The 21,771-nt window shown below is 45.8% G+C and overlaps 1 protein-coding gene across 3 annotated transcripts in view; it reads right to left on the bottom strand.

Annotated features, from left to right (window-relative positions):
• The window catches only part of RAD51B (RAD51 paralog B), a 504,851-nt gene that overhangs the window by 6,018 nt on the left and 477,062 nt on the right, over nt 1-21,771 (bottom strand). For all 3 annotated transcript variants that reach the window (XM_036011223.1, XM_028506147.2, XM_036011228.1), the window contains one exon: nt 2,504-2,582. In XM_036011223.1, coding sequence (XP_035867116.1) covers nt 2,504-2,582 — 79 coding nt within the window. The remainder of the gene's footprint in view (nt 1-2,503; nt 2,583-21,771) is intronic.

Below are 21,771 nucleotides of genomic sequence, written 5' to 3'. Positions count from 1 at the left end.
AAGCACCCCGCCTCCCAGGAGGAGCAGACACAGCTGACGCTGGGCAGGCCTTTAGAGGACACGGCAGTCGGAGCAAGAAAAACATTTGCATCGCAGCCTCCACACAGAAATTCAAAATGCTCACACACACACACAGTTGCAACAACAAATATTTCACGAAACAAGACAATACGCTGGTTGTGACTCATTCGTTTCATTTTATCACCCACTAATGGCTTGTGACAAACTTGCAAACGACTGAAACAAGGTCAACATTGTATTTTCAAGCTGACAAAAATGGTGTGACAGAGATTTTCTTAAGCTCATACCAGAGCTGGAACAGAAATCCCAGGGCAGGGGGAGTCTCTCCAGTAAAGGAGGGGTCATCATTTTTCCTAAGGGTCACAGCTTCTTTCGGTCTCCCCGAAGTCTCTGGAGCTCAGGGCTGGGGGAAGGGGCCCGCCCCGAGGTCTGTGTTCCGCGGCGGTGACGGCGTTGCTGATGGGCCAGAGGGTTTTCACCGCCTGGGAAAACCTCAAGACCGAGGTGTAGCTTGAGGGAGTGGGATGGACGAACAGCCTTCAAGGTGACCAGGGGAGGCTCTGCAGTCTCTCAGACATTTCTGTGCATTCCTTGGGTTCTTGGATCATTGGACGCTTTCCCGAAATTTTTTCTCTGCTGGACACGCTACTCCAGGCTGGCCTCCTTCAGTGACCCATGCTTTCCCCCACTCTCCAGCTTTTCTAATAGGCTTTCTTGGTTGTTTTAAAATTCGACCCATTGATGGTGATTCCAGTCTTTGCTTTCTCTAACAACTTCCTCTTTGCTGTCAAAGTCACGCCCTCAGTGGTGAGTGTCAGAGAGGCAGCCCTGTGCATGTCGCTTCCACGGACACTATCCTAAAAGTGACCCAGACCAGACCCCGCTTAGAAGTGCTAGTTCCCAAAATGCCAAGACTTTCAATGTAAGCTTTCTGGGTAGAACCGGCTCTTCCCCTCCTGAAATTGTCCTATAATCTTCCATAGAATTTCTTGAAATCTTCGTCTAAATTTGCTATGTAGTAGATTCTAATCTTCTCAGAAAGGCTCTAAAAATGAGGACCCCAAGCCCCACCGTGCACTGAGTAAATAAAACTGCAGCCTCCTGATTGCTTGTTAGTTATACCCCCTCCGAGAGTGCGTGACAAAGGGGCCTGCTGTTTGCTTTGCTTAATCTGGTCTTAAAATCTCTGCTTCTTTGTCAGAAAACAATATTTGCAATTGTAAAAAAAATATTTACCAAGGAACTTGGATAGCACAAGTCAAAGGCTAAGAGCCAAAGGTCAGTAGTTCTTACCCCAAATTTCCCTGGACCCGAGTCCCTGCTGTGGAGCTCAGCTGCACCAAACAAACACACCGCTTTCCGGGTCCATCACGAAGTGGGCGTCTTAGAAGGGGAAGGAGGGGAAGGCTGCCGCCTGTTCCTCGGTCAGAAAAGCATGAGCTCTCTCTCCAGCCTGCCCCACAAAACTCCTGCTAGATCTCTGCAGTGCTATGGGTCTCCCTGGGGAGATTATAAGCACTCACCCTGTTTCACAGGCCTGGGAAAAATACTCAACTCACAAAATCCTCAAGGGCAGATACTGCTCCCACGGGCAGCGGTGACAATGTGGCCCTCTGTGTTTCAGGCTCTGTGTTCACCCGTATCTCGGGACTGAACCTCCTGCCTGACATCGGGGGACACATGTATATCCTGAGCATTTCTGGGGGGCAGCTTCTCAATTGATCAAGGAGTTGGGGACATCAGACCCTGTAGGCTAAGTTCAATGGTGTTTGAATTGATTTCATGTCCATTGTTTTCTGGACAGACTTGCAGTGGGCTGCCTTTCCTCCCTAGCAGAGGACCCGGCGTCTGGGAGGGAACCGCCACCGCGGATCAGTGAGTTAGTTACAGGCTGCTTCCCCATGAGCCAGGCCTCACTCAGCTCCTCCTAAGCCCCAGACCCATGTCATAGGGTGCAGGTCAGCGAGGCCTGGTCCCCAGCTGGGACGTGAGCACAGGGAAAGGAATGGAGTCACCAGGAAGAGGCTGAGGAGGGAGTGCTTGTGGAGCCAAACCAAGTGCCCCCAGGGCTGCCGGGCACGCGGCTCTGTCGTCTGCTGAGCAAGAGGGCTCTGGGGCGGTGTGGCATCCTCCACCCTGAGTCAGAGACTCACCGCCCGCTTCCTCACGCCACAGGACCTGCCACGAGGACTGGGGTGGTGGCAGTTTCTGGCTGGCTTGGTTCGACCCTCATTCTTTGGCCATCTCACCCTGTTAGAAAATTCTATGTTCTCTCTGAGACCCACCACTACCTTCTGTCACGGTCTTGCTACAACTGCCAATCTCTCTCATCTCATCAGGATACACAGCACGGGCCAATTCCCCTTGCCTTTGATTCTGTGCCGGAGTAGTTTCGATGAGGAGCATAGTGGTAATCACCACCAGCCACGGGCAGCCCTGAGCACAATCAGCTTAAAGAAACGGCTTAATCCAAGGGTCTTACCTTGAAGAACCAGGCCTTCCTCCCTGATGGTGTAGACAAATGAGGTGAAGGGAGCCAGAGGGGACTTGGCGACGAGAATCTGCAGATCAAGCACACGTGGCCAGGGTCAGTCCGAGGGGATATCAGGATGAGCCCCTGGTCAGCCTCCTTCCCACGCCGAGACAGACCGGTCCCACATGACTACAAACCGTAGGGCTTATTTTTTAAAAATTACTTCAGAACCAGATGAGCATTATTCTGTCAATCAGTGGACTACCTTGGAAGGCTGTACATTTACTCCAACTGTTCTGCCTCCAAGTGCCATGTTCTTAAACCAGTTTTTCTAGAAATAAATTTTATTATTTTTGTCACATGCTTAAACAGTTATCTCTCTGCCCAATGATAAACCTAGCCTAATTTTATTCATAAACTTGGCTATTTTACAAAAAATTTTTTTTCAAAGTTCCCTTAAAGGGTAAAGATTTACCATCACTGTGGATATTGAAAATAATTTGCTAAAGGCAAAGCCATGGTAGGTTGCTTTGTTGGCCCCAGCTCTTCACTAAGTCTGTGTTCCTACCCGTTGCCATGTGACCACACTTCCTTTTAGTTAAGGTGCAGTGTGTTTCTCATGCCCCTTGACTATGGGTTTGGACGCATGACTTGCTTTGGCTAATAGGTTGTGCCAGTTCTCAGCCTAGGCCTCAGGAAGCCCAATATAACTCCACTTATTCTCTTATGCTTCTGCTACTGCCAGAAAAAGATAAGTATCCAAGCTAGCCTGCTATCTCAGAACGAGGACAGGAGTCTCGTGGAGCAGAGCTGGCCAGCCAGGCCCATCCCGAATGGCGGCCCCAGGAGACTCACGTGCATAGTAGTTAAACGCTCATTGCCGTAGGCCCCTGAGATTTTGGTGTGGCCATGGAGCATCCCTGCAGCAAGAGCTGACTGATGTAGTAGCCAACACAAAACACCAAAACTATTTGGAGCAATGGCATTCTCCTAAAAAGATACCTACCTTAAAGGGGATGGTCATTTGGTCATTACCACTAACTCATTATCACAGCTCATATGGTTCTACAGAACTTGTAAGGACCAGGGCATCATTTCCTTATAACATTTCTCCTAAAGGAAGATGAGTGTCAGCTTCCCGTTCTATCAATGGACATCAGTGAAGATAGTGACCCTTGGGCGCAGAGCCACTTTGGTAATCAGGGCGGCAAGGAAGAAGGAAGAATAACTTCAAATAACCAAAAGGCTCACATGTAATATCTCAGTCTATCTCAATTCAGCAAACATTTGCTGACTGTCAACTATGAGAAATGGTGGAACATTTACTGACTGTCAACTATGAGAAATGGTGGAATAATGCAGTGAAAAGATCACAGGTTTAGTCCTGGAGTTTGAATCAAGGTGCCTATGGCAAGGTTAATAATTCCCACCTCTTAGCCACCCTCCTTCTTCCTTTTAGTGAATAACCCCTCAAGTTCCAACACTCCTCTGCCTCTTTTGCAACTAGGGCAGCCATATGACCATGCTTTGACTAACACAATTTGAGTGTAAGTGGCAGGTAGAACTTGTGGATTACGTTTTCATAAGAAAATGGTGTGCTCTTCACTTTCCCTTCCCCCCTTCCTGAGAACAGGAACTGGACTCAACCACACAGATGTGGATGGACATCCTGGGGGATGACAAAGTGGCACAGGAGAAGGAAGCTGGGGGACCTCATAGGGCATCAATGCCTCCCACCTGGGGTCACCTGTCCACCTCAGGTGGACACCTCAGAGCCACTTGTCGGAACCACTGTATTCTGGATGTCTTTGTTACTGTGGTGCAGCCTGAATTCTGACCAATACTGTGGCTATGCACAACCTAACTTTTCTGGGCTTCAGCTTCCTTGCATGTAACATGGGGATGATACCACCCATCTCAATGGCATGATTGGGAGGATTACATTAAGTATATAAAACACCTGTTATTGTGTCCAACTAATAAGGATATTTCCAACAAACTCATCACATATGCTTCCCAAGAACTTCCTAACTTTCACTCTTCAGAAACCAATATTTCTGGTTTTCCACAAGGATTCAACTCAAAGTGAATCTCAATAATTTTTACACTTGCTTCAAAGTTATCTCGATAAACTAGCTCATCATTCTCAGGATCAATGAATAGGTAGGGGCATTTACATCTTCATGTCAAAAAAATCTCACTTTTAAAGCAGAGCCTTTCTGACACAGAAGTGTGGGGGTGGTCCAGTGTGAAGTCTGTGGAAACCCCCTCCCTCCGGTTAAGGGAAAGATGTGGCAGAAGGGAGAAGGCAGAGATGCTTGGGCTTCAAAGTGGTATGAATCGCTGTGGGTCTTGTTAACATGCAGATTCTGATTCGGGAGGTTTTGAGTGGGGTCTGAAAGTCTGCATTTCTAATGAGTTCCCAGGAGATAATGATGCTGTGGTCCACTTGGAGTAGCTGAGTTCTAGGAAATTAGCCAGATTGGAGATCCTAAGATGAAGAAACAAGAGATGGGAGTCCTGAAGCCAGTTAGGTGGCTTGTGATAATTCCGGGGTGAGGTGACAAGGGCCTACACCACAGCTGTGTTAGAAAGAATGAGGGGAAATGAAATGGATAAAAGCAATAGAAATCCTTTAAATCAAAGAGCAATAGAAATAAACTAAACATAGAGAACTTTAGATCTTTAATGTCTATGCGAAGCAACTGGACATGAAAACAAAAGGGTATACATAAATAATAATCAATAAAATATCATAATATATTTTTGAAAATTGTATTACCATTTTTATTTTATACACTGTAAAATTAAAGCTCGGGGGAGAAGAAGGATGTGCTATTTCAGTGCAACACAACAATGGCATCTGAGCCTAAGCCTTCCAGCTCAGTGGTGATGCTGCCAACATGCGACTGCTTCCGTGCCCAGGGAGCACACGCCCACTCTGTGAGCAAGTGCGGCACCCTGGCCAGGAGGACCTCAGACCTCACCTGGAGGGACCTCACCTGTGGAAGGACCTCCTTTCCACGGAAGCAGGGGGTTTGGACAGGCCACTGATGAATGCCGTGCCCTTCTCAAGCAGGGTTTAAAATGGGTCACCGAAAGGATGATTTATGTGTAGTTAGGAAAAGGAAGTAAGCAGTTATGGCAGATGAATCCCCCTTTCTTTTGGGGGAGGGAACTTCCAGGTTGATAGATCAAAAGCAATCTGGCGAGGGGCAGCCACCCCTGGTAGAATGCACTGCAATGCGGCCTTGGTTCTGTCATGCTCAGCATTCTTGCTGACCTGGCTAAGGACGCCGATGCCTTCAACCACATCCGCACAACAAGTGCCGGATCCAGCAGGGAACAGACCTGAGGACAACTGCGACCCTAACAGAGCTTATATTCTAAAGGTGGCAAAAGAAATAATAAACAAAGTGAGTGAGTAAAATATATGGCATGGTAGATTAAATGTGTTAGATGATTACATAATCATACATGATTACAATCACATATGATTACTATAAACTTATATGATTATATAATAGAGAAAAAAGGCAGAGAAAAAGTATATGAAGTGCATTGGGTCAATTTTAAATAGAGTAGTTAAGAGAAGACCTCACTGAAAAGGTGACATTTGAACTTGTGGGTCATATAACTAAACCCGTGGACGGGAGGCTGATTGTGGCAACAGAAGATGAAAAACATGGAGACAGAGTTAATAGGTTAGATAATCATAATATCAAAGTAAATCTTAATTTGGTTAGGATATTGGGTCAAATCCTACAAATCGTTTAGGATTCTGGTTATATTCTACTGGTTACAGAATGGGGAGATAAGATTTAACATTCAGAGAATGGATCAGGAGTTTTAGTTAACTAAAATTCAATACAAGTCGGCTGTGAGATATGGTTCACAGAAATCTAGTGTGGTCTCAGGCTACGTTAATGAAGAGAGCATCTCAAATAAGGCAGCGATGATTCTGCCCTGCTCCTCATTTGGCAAACCTTGCTGCATACATTGTGTTTGGATCAGAGCCCAAGTGCCAAGAGGGCAACTGACAGACAGAACAACGGGAGGATCGTCAAGGCGGTTAGACACCCAAAGCAACCCAGGACCACAAACGCTTCGGTGCAAATGCGATGGTAACAGTCCTGATGTGAAGGTGCATATTGCTTTTAATACGGGTTTTCCGACCAGAATATTCTGTGGTTGTTACACAGCAGAGAAGGGAAGCTAAATGAGCTTTCTGGCCTAACAGATTTCAGAAAAAGAAATGCTTGCCATGTATCTTTGTGAACACAGATAGACTCCTCCCCATTTCGGATTGGAATCAATATTCCATGCCCTGTGCATTTATGCCTTTCAAACTATAAGTTATCCTCTTCCAAAGCAAACAACCCTTCCTAGCAGATCACGTGGGCTGTTCCATTTCAGATGTTCCATCATCCCGTAAACGTGGGTGCTCTAATCACTGTCTGACTTGGGCTGTTGCCAAGTGTCGTTCTATCTTCTTCAAATAGACAAGGCCCTGCAGGGAGGGCCTGGCTGCTCGGTACAACTCAAGGGCCCTGGTGAAAAAATTTTATCACACTGAACCCCATGTGCAGTGTGTGAAATTGGCTCTGAAACTCTCTGAGGATTCATGGAAATATGTAGTCGGGCAAGAATGAGTGCAGACATGTGACTCAGAAAGCTCAGAGCTCCGCCAGGCAGGTGTGTGGCATTGTGAGGTGTTAATTCCACCTCCTGCAAACAGCCAGATTGTTTTTTCTTGAACGTTTCCTTTATATCAGAACAGCTCGACTCTAACGACTCACTCATTCATTCAATCCCTCCGTCAACAAACATTTATTCAGTACCTACTACGGGCCAAGAAGATTCCATCTGCACTGTGTGAATTCACACTTTATCAAGATTTCCATCTGTTTGACCTCAATTTATTTCTTAGATGTAAGTTCTGAATTCTTGATAGGATTACGAGGGTCAGGGGCATTTTCTTTGATTCCTCACCTTTCCCTTCTAGAGGGCCCAGTCCAGGCTGTGGGCTCCTAAAATAACTGACGGGCATTCTCCTCACTGTTCTCCGCTTTATCCCTAGGCTGCACGTGTGAAGGTGTCTCCCAGTTTACCAGTGAACACAGAGGCCTAGGTGCTCAGGACCAAGTGTGGAAGGAGAAGTCGGCCTGCGGAGCTCACGGCCGCCCCTCGCAGACCCTCTTCTCCTTTCAGGTCCGTCCCTGCAGGTACTTGTTTTGCTCTGAGCAAGTAAGTTGTCGGCTGATTTCCTTTCATTCTAAGAGCTGATTAAAACCTTCCAGCATTACCCTTTCAGGTGTATTTGTATTTTAATATAAGAATCTCTATGGACCTGGCTGGCATAGCTCAGTGGATTGAGCATGGGCTGCAAACCAAAGCATCGCAGGTTCGATTCCCAGTCAGGGCACATGCCTGGGTTGCAGGCCACGACCCCCAGCAACTGTACATTGATGTTTCTCTCTCTCTCTCTCTCTTTCTCCTTCCCTTCCCTCTCTAAAAATAAATAAATAAAATCTTAAAAAAAAAGAATCTCTATGGAGAGTAATAAATCTAAAATGGCGGACAGTCCTACGGGATCAGGGTGGGTGGGGCAGCCTTCCAGAGCTCCCACAGTGTCGATGATGACAATAAAAATGGCAGCCAACACACAGTAGTCCTCCCAACCACCCTTTGAGGGAGGTGAAGCCTGGATTCCAACCCAGGTCACCTGGTCCTACAGACCATGCTTTTAACCAGCCTGAACAACAGTGGCCTGAGTTCATCATGCACACATCAACCCACTTCCCTGAGATCAGAAATCAAGCGAGGCAGGACACTTCACAGCAAACAGGCGCTGTCCCCCTTGCACCATCGACATTACAGACAAAGAAAAGGACTTGACAAGGCCTCTGTGCAGGCTGCCTTGGCTGTTTATGAACTTCCACATTGTCAGTCTTCCTTCTGCCTGTCATTTCTAGATGTCCAAACCCTGCCTACTCTTCGAACCCCCTGCAAATGTCACCTCTTCCGGAAAGCTTATGCCAATTTTTCTAGCCTAAGGTGATCTCTCCTGAATTCCATCATACTTGATCTGTACCTAATAGTAATGCTTTTCCGCTGAATGTAGTGCTCTCTCCACTGAGTTTACTACCATGTATATGAAGGCAGAGACCAACATCATCATCATTGCTGCTTCTTCTGGTCCGCCCGACCTCCGGTGTAGAGGTATAAACATAATAGAAGCTCAATTATGAAACGCATAGATGGGTGAGTGGATAGATGCACCAACTGGTGACTTTCAGCAGCTCTAACTCATAACCCATTTTGGGGACTTCTCTGGCATCCTGTCCCCGAAGTTGGGGACTTAGAAGATGCCATAGAAAAGAGCAGGCTGCCCAGTCTCTCACTGCCAAGGTTCTCAGCTTGGGCCGGTCCAAAGTCAAGTCTTTGGTTTCAGCTCACTATAGCATCACATGTTTTTCCTGGCCTAATCCCACTTCCAAGAGACTCAGAAAGTGGAAAAGGAGCCATAGAACAGAGAGTGCTGGGCATAGGAACCTCGGGCCTCCTCCAGGATGGCGACACCTTCTAGGGAAAAAGCCTGTGTCCTCCTTTTAATGTATGGCTGTCACCCTCGTCTGGACCGACCCAGCCTATCCCTTCCCCTCCATGGGTGGCCAGGAAGGCCAGTGTGGAGCAGGCTGCACAAAGATGTCAGAAACCTTGGGCAAAGGCTATCCCGGAGGCTCCTTTTATAGCATTCTGGCAGCTGCCATGAGTTCTTGCAATAGAGCCCCAAACTTAGGAAAAAGTGAGTTTTGCCTTTGTGGCCCAGGAAAGCAGACATGAGTAGGCAGCCGTGTGCTGACAGTAAGCTGGCACCGATCCTTCCACTTCTCTCCTCTGGTTCCTGTGCCAGTCAGGCTTCCTTTAACAGCGGTAATGAACCCTTCCTCTCTGCTGTTTCCTTCCCCTTCCCACCCACCACCCCATCTCTTACACTGGCCAGGGGTGAAGGGCAGACGGAAAGTGTAAGCAGCAGAATTTCCTCCTGTTGGGGCAGGTGGTAGGCCTGGTGCGCTTTCTATCCCTGCTCTCTGCTGCAGGATACAGAGCCCAAGGCTGTGTGAGATATTCAGTTAAGACATCTAGGAAGCCATTGAGGTGCATAGTTCAGAAATATAAATATGTCTGCTCATCCACCTATCATTTCCTATCTTGATGATTTTTTTTAAAGCCCTGTCTCAGTCTCTACCCATGATCAGCAAGATTATGTGGTTGTTGACAAATTCAGCGTCAATGTCCTGGCTGAATGCTTCCAGTACTTTCATCTGCGTGCAAGGGTGCTGCTGATGCCCAGAGAGGCAACCCACTGACTTTGAAATGTCTTGCAACAGGTACCTTACTATCTCCCTTTAGCTGGATGACTGGGCTAACAAAACCCATTGCTAAGCTAAACAACCTTTTCTCTAACTGTGCCAACTGTCTGCGACAGAAATTCTTCATGCCAGGGATTTTCCTTTTTGTCCAAGACTCAGAAAAAGGTTGTTTTCTCAGCTGCTTTGAAGCCCAGGAAGAAAGCCAGGGAGGCGAACAAGCAGCCAGTCTCGCATCAGATAATTCACAGGCTTTTGATAACCTCAAATCTTCTGTCCCTTCCCCAGGCTGAGCTGAACCCTCCAAGCCAAGGGACAGAAAGGCCGGAAATGCTCCAGACAGGAAGATCTCTGCCGCTGGAAGGAGGCCATAGGATCAGGGGGGCTTGAAGTGTACCCCGTGATCTCAAAGGAATTCCCTAGTCATTGTGTTAAGAAGAGCTGGAGGGAAAGGTGGCCGAAGTCCAGCTCCCAGTCCATATCTGGATCTCACACTGATTAAAATCTGCTTCATCATTTGGAAAATCACTCTACGGAATACTGAAGCCTCGGTATGAGAAGTTCTGCAAGATGATGAGGGGAGGGTAGAGAATGAGCTTAGTGGCGTCTACACCATCTTCTCAACACAGGGGAGACCTGTAGAAGTACATGGTGCAGGACAATGACAGGGGAGGGAATGGGTTGATGGGTGTGAGTTCATTCGTTTGTCTATAGGTGGCCTACTTCACAGCTCTTTCGATGCAAGTTGGAGACAGACATTAAGTCTGATCTGAACCCCTAATGAAATATAATTCTAGACCCTAGGAAGATTCTGCTAGAAAGTTTGACTCTGAGGCTATAAGATCTTATTCCTTGGTAGAGTATCACTGTGCTTTTTAAAATAATATCTATCTGGTGATTGCTTTAAAATGTTTTTCTATAATACATCAGATTCCCAAAGTATATAAACTAAAAGAGCTGGGTCCTTAAAGAAAACAGGAATTTCTTCAGACTGATGGGATATTAACTCAGTAAATCATGGGATAGTAACAGTTCACAGTCAGAGTGGCATTTTCAGTGTATTTTCCCTCTGACATTTTATTATGAAGAATTTAAAACATACAGCAACGTTGAAAGAATTTTATAGTGAATCCCATAAACCTATCCAGTAGATTCTGCTATTAAAATTTTATTCTACTTGTTTTTATCATTTATAAAGTCATTTATCACTTATCACATCAACCCATCCTGTTTTGCTGTGTTGTTGCATTTCAAAGTAAATCTCGAACGTCAGCACACTTCCCTCTAAGTACGTCAGCATGCGTATAATTAACCATAAGCTAATATCTGTTCATATATTTTCAAAATCAAGTTGAGGTTTTTTCCCCGTGAACTTTAGATGTGGTTTGAAAGAGTGATTTTCCCCAAATTATACTAAAATCAGAGACAATTTAGTGACTGCACATATATGATGACATGCAAATTTTACAAAGAATATAGGCCATTAATTATTACTAAATGAAGTATCAGATTTATTAAGATATAATTTACAATTTACATGTAATAAAATACTTTAAAAATATCTTATGTATTTATTTTTAGAGAGGTAGTAAGAGAGAGAGGCAAACATCGATGTGAGACAGAATCATCCATCGCCTCTCCCGAGCACTCCGACCGCAGACTGAACTCGCAGCCCAGGCGTGTGCCCTGACTGGGAATCGAACCAGCAACCTTTCACTCTGAAGCATGGCATCCACCCAAATGAGCCAGACCAGTCAGGGAAAATTCTTTTTTAATATAAACATTTAAGCCATAAATTTCCCTCTAAGTACTGCTTTAGCTGCATCACATAAATGTTGGTATGTTGTAGCTTTGTCCTCATTTCCTCAAAGTATTTTCTAATTTTCCCTGTGATTTATTCTTTGACCTATTGCTTATTTAGAAGTGAGTGTTTAATTTGCATTTGAGAATTCCCCAAATTTCCTTCCTTTATTAATTAATAATTTTATTCCATTATGTTCAGAGAAGTTTGTATGGTTTCGTCCTTTTAAATTTATCGAGGCTTGTTTGTGGCCTAATATACAGGGGCGGGGGGGAGGAAAAGTAGGCTTACAGTTGTTCATATGTAAAATAGTACAATAACTAATAAATAATACAAGAATGAACCCTGTTTCATGTACTCACTACTGGAAACCTACTTTTGCCCAACCCTGTATAGTCTATCCAGGAGAATGTGATGTTGCATATATGTTTATAATTGTTATGTCTTCCTGAAGAAGTCACCCTTGTATCATTATAAAAATGTCCTTTTTTTCAGTAATAATTTTTGTCTTAAAGTCTGTTCTGCCTGATATTAGTATAGACACCCAAGCTTACTTTTTGATACTGTTTGAATGTTATATATTTTTCCATCCTTATGTTTTCCAACTGACAGTCTTTGTTCTGGCAATTGAATACAGGATCTCCCCCTGCCCACTACCCAAAAGTAGATCATTTCCATGAAACCTTTTCATAAGCTGAAATAGCATAAAGTAAAGGTGCAATAACCATTAATTTATATGGGAAAAAATCTGAGCATTCCCAGACTCAAAATCCCATGCACACACAATGACTTTCTTTCATTCACCACAATCAAAATGCTTACTTAATACATCCAGGTTCACACTAAGGGTAACACCCTTATGAACTCTCATAGGCTACTCGGATACCTTAGGACACATCTTGCTAATGGATGCACAAGATAAACTAAGATAGAGCTCACATGCTCGCAGTCACAGTCCAAAGCTATGGTAACTCGATGCCGGAATGCTGGGTGTAGTTCCCCGGGAAGGAGCTTGGTGGTACCTCTCCCCATGCTTCTCTAGCCGCTGGCTGCAGAACCAATGCTGATGGCTCCTGTTGCTTTCAGTCTCTTGTTAGCCCTGCCTGGTAATGAGGCCACAGGCAATCATGATGGCAAGAAATTGCCACTGATTATTTTTGGCAAATGCCCTGTGGGTAGGACTGTTCACACAGACCAAGCTCTGAGTCGGGTCAGATAGTGACAGCTCTCTGGGATGGGGCTCTTGGAAAGCTCCAAACCTCTTCTGCCCCCTCCAGTGGCTGCAATGCCGTTGGCTTACAAAGCCATCCCAGCGGCCAGACAGTCGGCTGGAGAGGGGAGAACTGGATCCTGGAAAGTTAAAATGCTGCCAATCTTGTTCTTACTGCGATTCACCTGCTTTTCTCGAATAGCCATTCCTCAGATTGTTGTAAGCCTTTAGTTAATTTTCAGAGTCCTGAAAAAGTTGATTTTGGCAGTTTTTGTCAGTGTTCTAGTTGCTCTTGTGGAGGTGCAGATTTTGTATCTCACTCTACCATTTGTATGTTGAGTATCCCCAGCCAAATTTTTAAACAATTAGATTCAATATTCATCTTCGTTCTCTCTCCCCTCTTCAACCCCGCCTCCTTTGTTTTCTATCTGACACAGTTTCTCAATCTGAGATGATTGTTTTTTTAATCCACTTGATGTTTGTTTACATATAATTTAAAATTGCAAATAACACCACTTTGTATTATCTTCCATCACTTTAATTGAATTTATGTCCACTGTCATATTTTTGATTTCCAGGAGCTCTTTATTGTCTTGTGACTATTTCTAATTCAGCATAACCTAATCTTGTTTTTCTATCACCTTTAACTCTCTGAGGATACTAACGATTTTCCCCTGAATCTTGCTTTACCTCTAATTCCTCATGGTTCTCTTGTTTTCTCTTTGGTGTGAACACAGTCTGATGACCCTTGGCTGTTTGGACATATTTAAATTATAAAATATATCTTACTCTAAAAATATGGTCAGAAGCACTGTGTACACGGACAGCATTTGTCAGGCGGTGGGACCGCTGAAGAGAGGTCATGCCAGCACATAAAGACGCCCCCTCAGAGGCGGGCAGACGTGAACAGAAGAGTGTTCTCCAGGCTCCAGTCCGGTGGCTGTGCTCTAGTTCTAGGAGCGGAGCTGAGACAGGGGCTGCAGATTCACCGTCTGGCAGACACAGTCCTCATTTTAGCCGATGCCTCCCCTTGTCCCTGCTCTGTTTGGAGTCCCAAGTCTGACATTTCTCTAATTCATTCTTTCCAGAGATAAATCTTGGCCTTCAACCTGGGTCGGAGATTTGTTACCTGGCTATCTAGGGTGAGAAAGAGGAATCGAACCACTTTATATATTTCATACACAATTTTCAACTCATCTGCTGTTTTCATCTTCTCGGCCTCCTGTGATATCTGGTACTCCTGAGTCCTGAGGAAATCTCGGAAGAGTTCCACTTCTACACTACGCTGAAGGCAGTGTGATGGACAGTTTCCTCTGTTGGATCTTTTCCATCCTCAATCACTTCCTGTCCTCCAATATTTTGTTCAAACCTGTTGAGAATCAAAGAGATTCTCGATCGCTTTGCCTTTTGGGGATAATATTTTTTTTTATTAAACTGCAATAATTTCACAAAGATCATGAAAAGGGATGGAGATCAGCATAAATGGTCAAAACATCCACAGTAAAGAGGAGGCCCCCTTTTTGAGTTCTCGATCTTCTGTCTAGAATCAGTCAGTAACTCGGTAGCATTATCAGAATGTGAGCTTTGAGGGTCAGCTACATACCAAACATCATACCTCACACACATGAGAACTATATACACCAAGTAACTCCTCTCAAGGGTGTGCAATCTAGTGTTAACTATCATGGATTCATTCTTATTAGGGGGCTAAGTAAAGTCATCTCGGGGTGAGTACCATCATCCTCTCTACAAAATGTAGGACACATGTCCTATCATCACGGTGTCAAGGCTTGGCTGTTGGATTTTGGATGCACTCACCTCTGTAAGCATCCCTTTCCTTGTCTCTCAGATGAGCACAATAATACCAACCCGACAGGCTTATTCTGAGGATGAATGAGATGAATGGCATTAATGAAAATTGTGACACTTCATAAGAACCTAGGAAGTGTTGGTTTCTTTCCACAGTGGTGGAGAAGTGAAAATGAGGAAGGTCAGTGACTTCCCGACCTTGATGGCTAGAGAGTTCATTGACCTAACTGCCTCTCCTCGCTGCCCGTGTAAAAGTGTCTGTGTGAGGCTAATGTAGTGTCACATGCAGGCTGTGGCACTGTCCACGGGGGTTTCCAACGAGATGTCTAATCACTGCTGACACGTTACTGATACCATTTGTTGATACCACTGGGTGTTGCTAAAGGAAAAAGTAAAGACTGTACAATGACTAAGGTCATGCCATCATTTCTACATGTAAACCTTTTTTAAATCAAAAGTTAATGTAAGTAGCATTGGTCTTAACTTCCAAATGAGTACATATGAACAAGTATGTGGCTTCATTGTCATATGAACTTGGGAATTTCAATCTAGCTTCAACCAAAGCAACCAAGCACTGTCAAGGGCAGTTTGGAGTGACAGGGAGCCATTCTCTTTCCCCACCCTAACGCAGGAGTAGAAAAAAGACCAGAAAAACAAGATGTGCAGGAGCCCGGCCAGACGGAAACACTAAGCTAGCTCCGAGAACAGCCGGCGAGGCGGGCCTCACTTCCCAGCACCGTCCGCAGGCCCACGGGAAGCAGAGCTGGGTCTTCCCCTCCCGGCCGTGAGGAAGCGCGGCCAGGGCGAGGCAGCGCCTGCCTGCCAGGGTCACAGAAGGAAGGCTGCGCCTGGGCAATTATGATGGTGAAGGGGTGCCAGGAACTCGGAGGGCGTGTCGGATTCTGCAGCACACATCCCTGTTACATCATGCTTGGGCCACACGGGCTTTTCTTCAGTCTCGTGGGAATCGATTCGAGGAAGGCAACATGTTTCTATGTAAAGAGGCCGAACTTCGGGCCGGGGATATCCAAAAACAGCTGGTCAAGTGGGACTGGTTTGTGTAATGTACCACATCCCTGGCCCTGCTCTGATGGGTGGAGAAACTATTTCAGTGGGAAAGCAACACACTCTTTCTTCAGAGCACGATCACATTGATTCCCTCTGTTACCGCAGCATTCTTGTTATTTCCCTAAAGCCCGTCTCCAGGGGGTGGAAAAAAAGGGCAAAGGACAAGCAGGAAGCACAAGGCAGGATTTCAGATGAGTTTAAGGGAGGAACAGAGAGACAATAGTACCCTTCCCATCCTTTCCTTTAAGGCTTAAGCTAAATCTCGTCTGAACGAGTCTTTGCAACAGGCTCAGGAAGATGCAGGAGCGCGGCAACGTGATACAACAGCTCGCCTGGGTGTTGTCAGGACATAACCAGGGACCTGTCAGTTTAGGCTTTTGTTTTTTTAATGTTTTTAATGTGACTGTGTCTAAATCTTACTGTGCGTAAAAACATATAGTGACTCACTTACCAAGTATTATTCAAGAATTAAGATACCTTTATCCCACAGCAATAGGCTCACAGACTAAAAAAGTTTTTTTTAAAAAATGGGGACCTGCAGGAGGACTTCAGAAAGAGCCTGGTGAGAAGAGAGAAACCAGATTAGATTTAGCAGGAGTTTAAAAGCTATCCTATCTTTTGGGAACCCACCAGATTTCCATTTGGGGCCTATTTCGAACTTCAGGACTCTTGGCAGACTTGGACAAATCTAGTGATAAGAGCTAACATTTATTACTTAAGCTCTTGCTATGTGCCAGGCACTGTTCTAAGCCATGAAATCCTCATATCAACCGTATGAGGTAAGTACTATTATTATCCCCACTTAATCAATGAGGTGATTTAGCCCCAGGTCAAGCAAGTCAACTGAAGAAGGCAGGGGAAACCTGGCTGCCCAGGCCCAGAACTGTTACCCAGAGAAGGCGGAGAACAAGTGAGCCCACCGGGCAGTCACTCGTGGGATCTGATCTGAGGGGTGTCAGAAGGTTCCTGGTGGAAATCTTCCTCCTCTCGCTGAGTGGTCAGGCTCTGAAACAGTCATCAGTGTCACCGATTTGGACTGGATCTGTGTCGTCAGGCAGTCTCCCTGGTTAACCCGCACGTACCACCAGGCAGAGCACGTTTCTCCAGAACGAGTCCAGAGGTACTATCGCCTGAAACCCAGGATACTGAGGCAGAGAACATAGACCAACAGGGACTGTCAGGGGGGTCAGAGAGCTTTCCGATAGGAGATGTTCCCAGGGCTGGGCAGTCTGGACCGGGGCCTTTGTGGGGGGTCCAGCGCAGCCTGACACTGAGCTCGCAATGGAAGGTGTGGGCGGGGGATGCCAAAGTCTTCCTATTCTGCAACCAAGCTAAGGATTAGCCCTGCTCAGAATTTTGAGGGGCCTTTTCAAGTATCATAATCCCACAAGCACTGCGGAGTCTTACTGCTGACTTGCCTGCATTATGGGACTATTTATGTGCCAGTCCCACCAAAAAACTGGCTTCCTCTCTCTGTCCCCACCCTGCAGCAGGAATGTAGCTTTATGTTTTTATGATTATATAAATAACACATGTTCACTCTAAACAATTCAAGCAATAGAGAGAGTTATGAGGAATGAGGCAAGCCGGCCCCTTCTCAGCGACTCCGGGTGAGGAGAACTCTTTGTGTCGGGAACCACAGGGCAGGCCGTGGGGTCCAAGCTCCCCTGTCTCCCCTAGGGCCCTTTGGAGAGGGGGCAGGAGGCAAGTCCAGAAGATTTGGCCTTAAAAAGTCCTAAACTCTTTCTGGCCCCACGTCCTTCCCACGTCAGCTCCAATCTGTCACCCCCGTGCCCCTATTCTCCCACCAGGCAGGGAGCTGCCTCTGGACCCACACACAGCAACCTTGGCTTGGCCCAATTAGGAGGCACAACAATGTGAAAAGCCTCTTCTTTGTTCCCCCAGGGTACCCATCTTAAATAACAGTGCTCCATTTTCCCCCTTCCTTTCCCAAGGAGTTAATCATGTTTTAGAAGTAAACTAGAGCTCTGCCTAATTACTATGGGAAAAAAACTCTTATCACAAAGACAAGAGCCCACACACTGAAGCGTTTTCTTCAATGCCCCAGCGGAGCTCTCCTAATGGCAACGAAGAACGAACCAGAGGTCACTCCTCTAACGACATGGCGGTTCCCATGTGGACGGGCAGGCAGGCCTGTCCCCAGGGGAGCCAGCCAGAGCCCTATAAGGAATAAGACCCCAAACGGGAAGAAAGGCAAGAAAAATGGGATGGAAGCAAAAGACAAAATCAAAAGCGGGGTTTGGCAACACAAGGGCCGGGAGACCTCTCCCTGCAGCTGCGGCATCTTGGACAATTAGGAGTCACATGATGAGGGAGAGTGATCCTGGGGGCAGCTCAGGGGCCGTGCCTAAAGGTGTCTCATTGTTCTGAGCTTGGATTCCTGCGGCAACTTGGAGCCGTTTCCTGCGCCATCTTCTCTTTTAAAATTAGGAGCAAGAGAGAGGACCAATTAAAGCGGGCCCTATTAAAAGACATTAATAAATAACAACTATATTTTAAGAGCCATTCAGTCCAGACGAGTACAGAACAACTTTTATGGAGTATTTGTATATTTACTATGCTCTTTGGCATTCCTAGGTAAAAGAGGTTAGACAAGGTTAACGATGAAGCAAAGCATGCCTACAATATTAATAGGCTCAGCCAGCTGTTTCTGCAATAAAGCTGTTGGTTGCTACTTTTCTAGTTTGGATCAAGTTGTTTGTTATTTCTTAAATATGCTTTAAAAGAGGAAACTTAGAAGACTTTCTGATAGGAGTTTTTCATACAGTCTTTCATTCATATTAATGTCATTACCCTCTTGACTACATTTCTGTACAGCCACACCATGAAATACTATGCTGCTATGAAAAAGACTAGTAACTGTGCTCACATGGAAGGGTTGTCTATGAGGTCAAGATGATTTAAAAGGCAGGCTACAGAACATTATATATGTAAGCACACACACATTTTCACATATGCATGAGTTAAGTTACATACCTCAGAGGACTTCCCCCCACTACTCTGTATTATCCTATATTGCTTGATTTTTTTTCTCGACAAGCATGAATTACTTTCATGTTTTCCATTTCAGAACAGACAGAAACACCCCTTCCCACAGGTAGGCAAAGTCAAGTTAAGAGAGGGAGGGCGCTGCCACCCTCAGCCGTCAGTCTGGCCGGGACACGCCCCTCGCTGCTGCCCGAGATTCCTGCCGAGCAGGCGCAGGCGCGAGCTGCATGCCACTGGATGCAGATCATGCCAGAATGAAACTTCAGAACCTAAAAAGGGAAGGCCCACTTTGCAATTATATAAAACCATATTTACAATAAGTGTAAGCAATGGTTACTTAGAGCTGAGTGACTTATTTCATGTTATACTAATGGAACAAATATTTACGGAATACCTCCATGTACCAGGTACTGGGCTAGATATTAAGGAAAACAGAGATGAATAGGATGAGGTCCCTGCCCATAAGAAGCTAAATGGTCAGCTTTGAGGTAACCCAGAAGTCCTCGGAAATCCAGAAGATGACATGCGCTGAGACACACTCGCTTCCCAGCTCCCCGCCTAAGGGTGGACAGCAATCCGAGGCTTTTATGGCCTAAGTGACTGTGCTTCCAGCCATCCCAGGCTCATCCAACTGCTTTATAAAAGCAGTATCCTTGTGCAGTGTGCCGCTCATATCTATACAATCGTAAAGTGAGTTTTCTCTCACCATCAGGCAAGCAAAACCCCCTGCACATAAACCAAAAGTCCTCACCTCTGGACTGCCACATTTTTAAGCTCTTGACAACCATTCCTGACTCCCTGGTGTCTGCTTTTCAAACTCTAACAGGTCCTTTTCTTCCCCGGGCCGCCTCACTGCTCCAGTCTCCTCTCACCTCTCTCACCCTGATCCCTCTCCAACCAACTCTGCTGATGAAGTATGCCAGGCACTCCTTTCCGTGTGCTGGTCTCTTCTCCCTGACTAACCTTCTTTAGGGCCCTGCCCACAAGTCCCCTCAGCCGTGAAGCCATCCTTCACCCCTTCTCTCACTCTGCCTCACGCAGGACGTTGCTCCCCCTCCCCTCCACTTTAGGAGATGGATGGCAGAACAACTCCCAGCTCTTACTCAGCCCGTTCTGAGTTGTTAAAATACTGACAAACTGCCATGCCATTTTGGCAAATAGCTGCTGCTCCTAAGGCTCCCAAAGGCCCCATTGCTTCACCAGCCCCAGGATCCTCCTACATGGTCCAGTAACTAAGGGGGTGCTGCCCGCACGGTGGGGGGCGATGTTCCAGGGCCCCCTCCCCTCAAGGCCTGGTGTCTGTCCTGCCTGGTCCCTTCCTGTGCAGGACCAGATATTAAATATTTTTACTATCCTCCTGCTCAACACACTACATTATGGTCAGTGGTTCCTAGGCTTGCCGATCCAGCTAGATTTTGAAAACTGTGTTTTATTTGTCTTTGCTTTTTCCAGAGCCTAGTCTAGCACATAGTAAATGTTCATTAAAGGCCAGGTTGCTAAATGGCCACAGGTCCAAAATTATTACTAATTTCATCTCAGTTACTTAACTCAATGCCACTTTTGAACTGGAAAGAATATTTTACAGGCCATCATTAATGACTAAGTGAGACTGAGCCAGAAAATGCTGTATTTTTGCTGTGGAAGAAATGACATTGAGGTCTTTCATGAAGCTGGATATGTGGCAAAGAAGCTGTGGCTAACTAAAGCCCCAAACGGTTTTTTAATTGCCTTTAAGTCGTTTGTTTTGACTTACTCTTTATCTGAACCCTTTTCAAAGAGCCATATAACCTATAAAAGTTGTTCAATGGCAGTTTCATGCATTTTTCTCTCTACAGTAGTACAGGTGAATAATGAAGACTGAGAGAAAACCAAGTTGAGAGAAAGCTCGTGTAAAAAGGAGAGGAGAAGCAAAGGGATGGAATCATCCAGAAACACCAGAGGTGGACTTGAATAATCGGAACTGGTCTCTGCCTAGTGGGAGGATATGAACACAAATTAAACAATAAATTTTCTCATTATCAGAATTCTCTGGCCTCACATTTGTACATAACTGTGAGCATCTCATGTGCTTATTATTCAGTATTCTTTCTCTTGCAAGTCACAGACATGCAACTGAGACTAAACAAACAAACAAAAATTATTGCAGCACATAACTGAATCTTCGGGGGTAACTAACTCACCAGGCACGGCTGAATCCAGGGCCTCAAATGCTGACCTCAGAGCTTCCCCTGTCCCCTGTGGAATATTCCCTCTCAGTCTCTGGGTTTTGTTTCCCTCTGGGTTGATTTCATTGTCATTCTCCAGTGGGCTCCCCCTCTACGATGGCAAAGATGACCACCAGGAGCTCCAGGCATACATTCCAATAATTTAGCCACACTGAATTTTCCAGAAAAAGTCCCGGATTTACTGTAATTGGCTTAGCCTGGGTTAACTGTCTACCGTAAGCCAATCTCTACTAAAAGGGTATGATCCTTCCCTTAGTCAGACCAACAGCCAGTGGGTGCAATCGGCCCTATCTCGATAACAGGCTGAAAACTGAAGAGGGGCGTTTCCTTATAAGAAAACAGGGGTGTAGGTATAAAAGAAGGGGTAAGAGATCAAGGGCAAGCGAAAACCTCAGATATCTACCGCGCCATTTCTGAAGCAAGACAGCCTAGTGGCTAAAAATTACTTTAGAGTTAGACCTGAGTTCCACTCCTTTTCTGCCATTCACGAGTGGTTTCAGATTCAGAGCGTTTTTAGTCCCTTGACATATTTCCCCACCTGTAAAATCAGGGTGATAATGCCCACTTCTCAGTGTTATCATAAGAACCCACCTCACGATACATGACGACAGTGTTTGTGCAGCTTTATCGCGCGCCTGTCACAGACGTGGCAGCTGCGGCTGTTGACAGCATTCTCTGGTGAGGCCGTGGGAAGCACAAAGGCTACGCCCCAGCAGCTCTTTCCCACAGAAAAGAGGAGGGCTGGCGGTGGTAGCCATAAGTTACATGCAGACCGTGCTGTG

Source organism: Phyllostomus discolor, chromosome 1, assembly GCF_004126475.2.
Source record: "Phyllostomus discolor isolate MPI-MPIP mPhyDis1 chromosome 1, mPhyDis1.pri.v3, whole genome shotgun sequence".
In the NCBI taxonomy this organism is placed as follows: domain Eukaryota; kingdom Metazoa; phylum Chordata; class Mammalia; order Chiroptera; family Phyllostomidae; genus Phyllostomus; species Phyllostomus discolor.
This window is presented reverse-complemented; position numbering and strand designations above follow the sequence as displayed.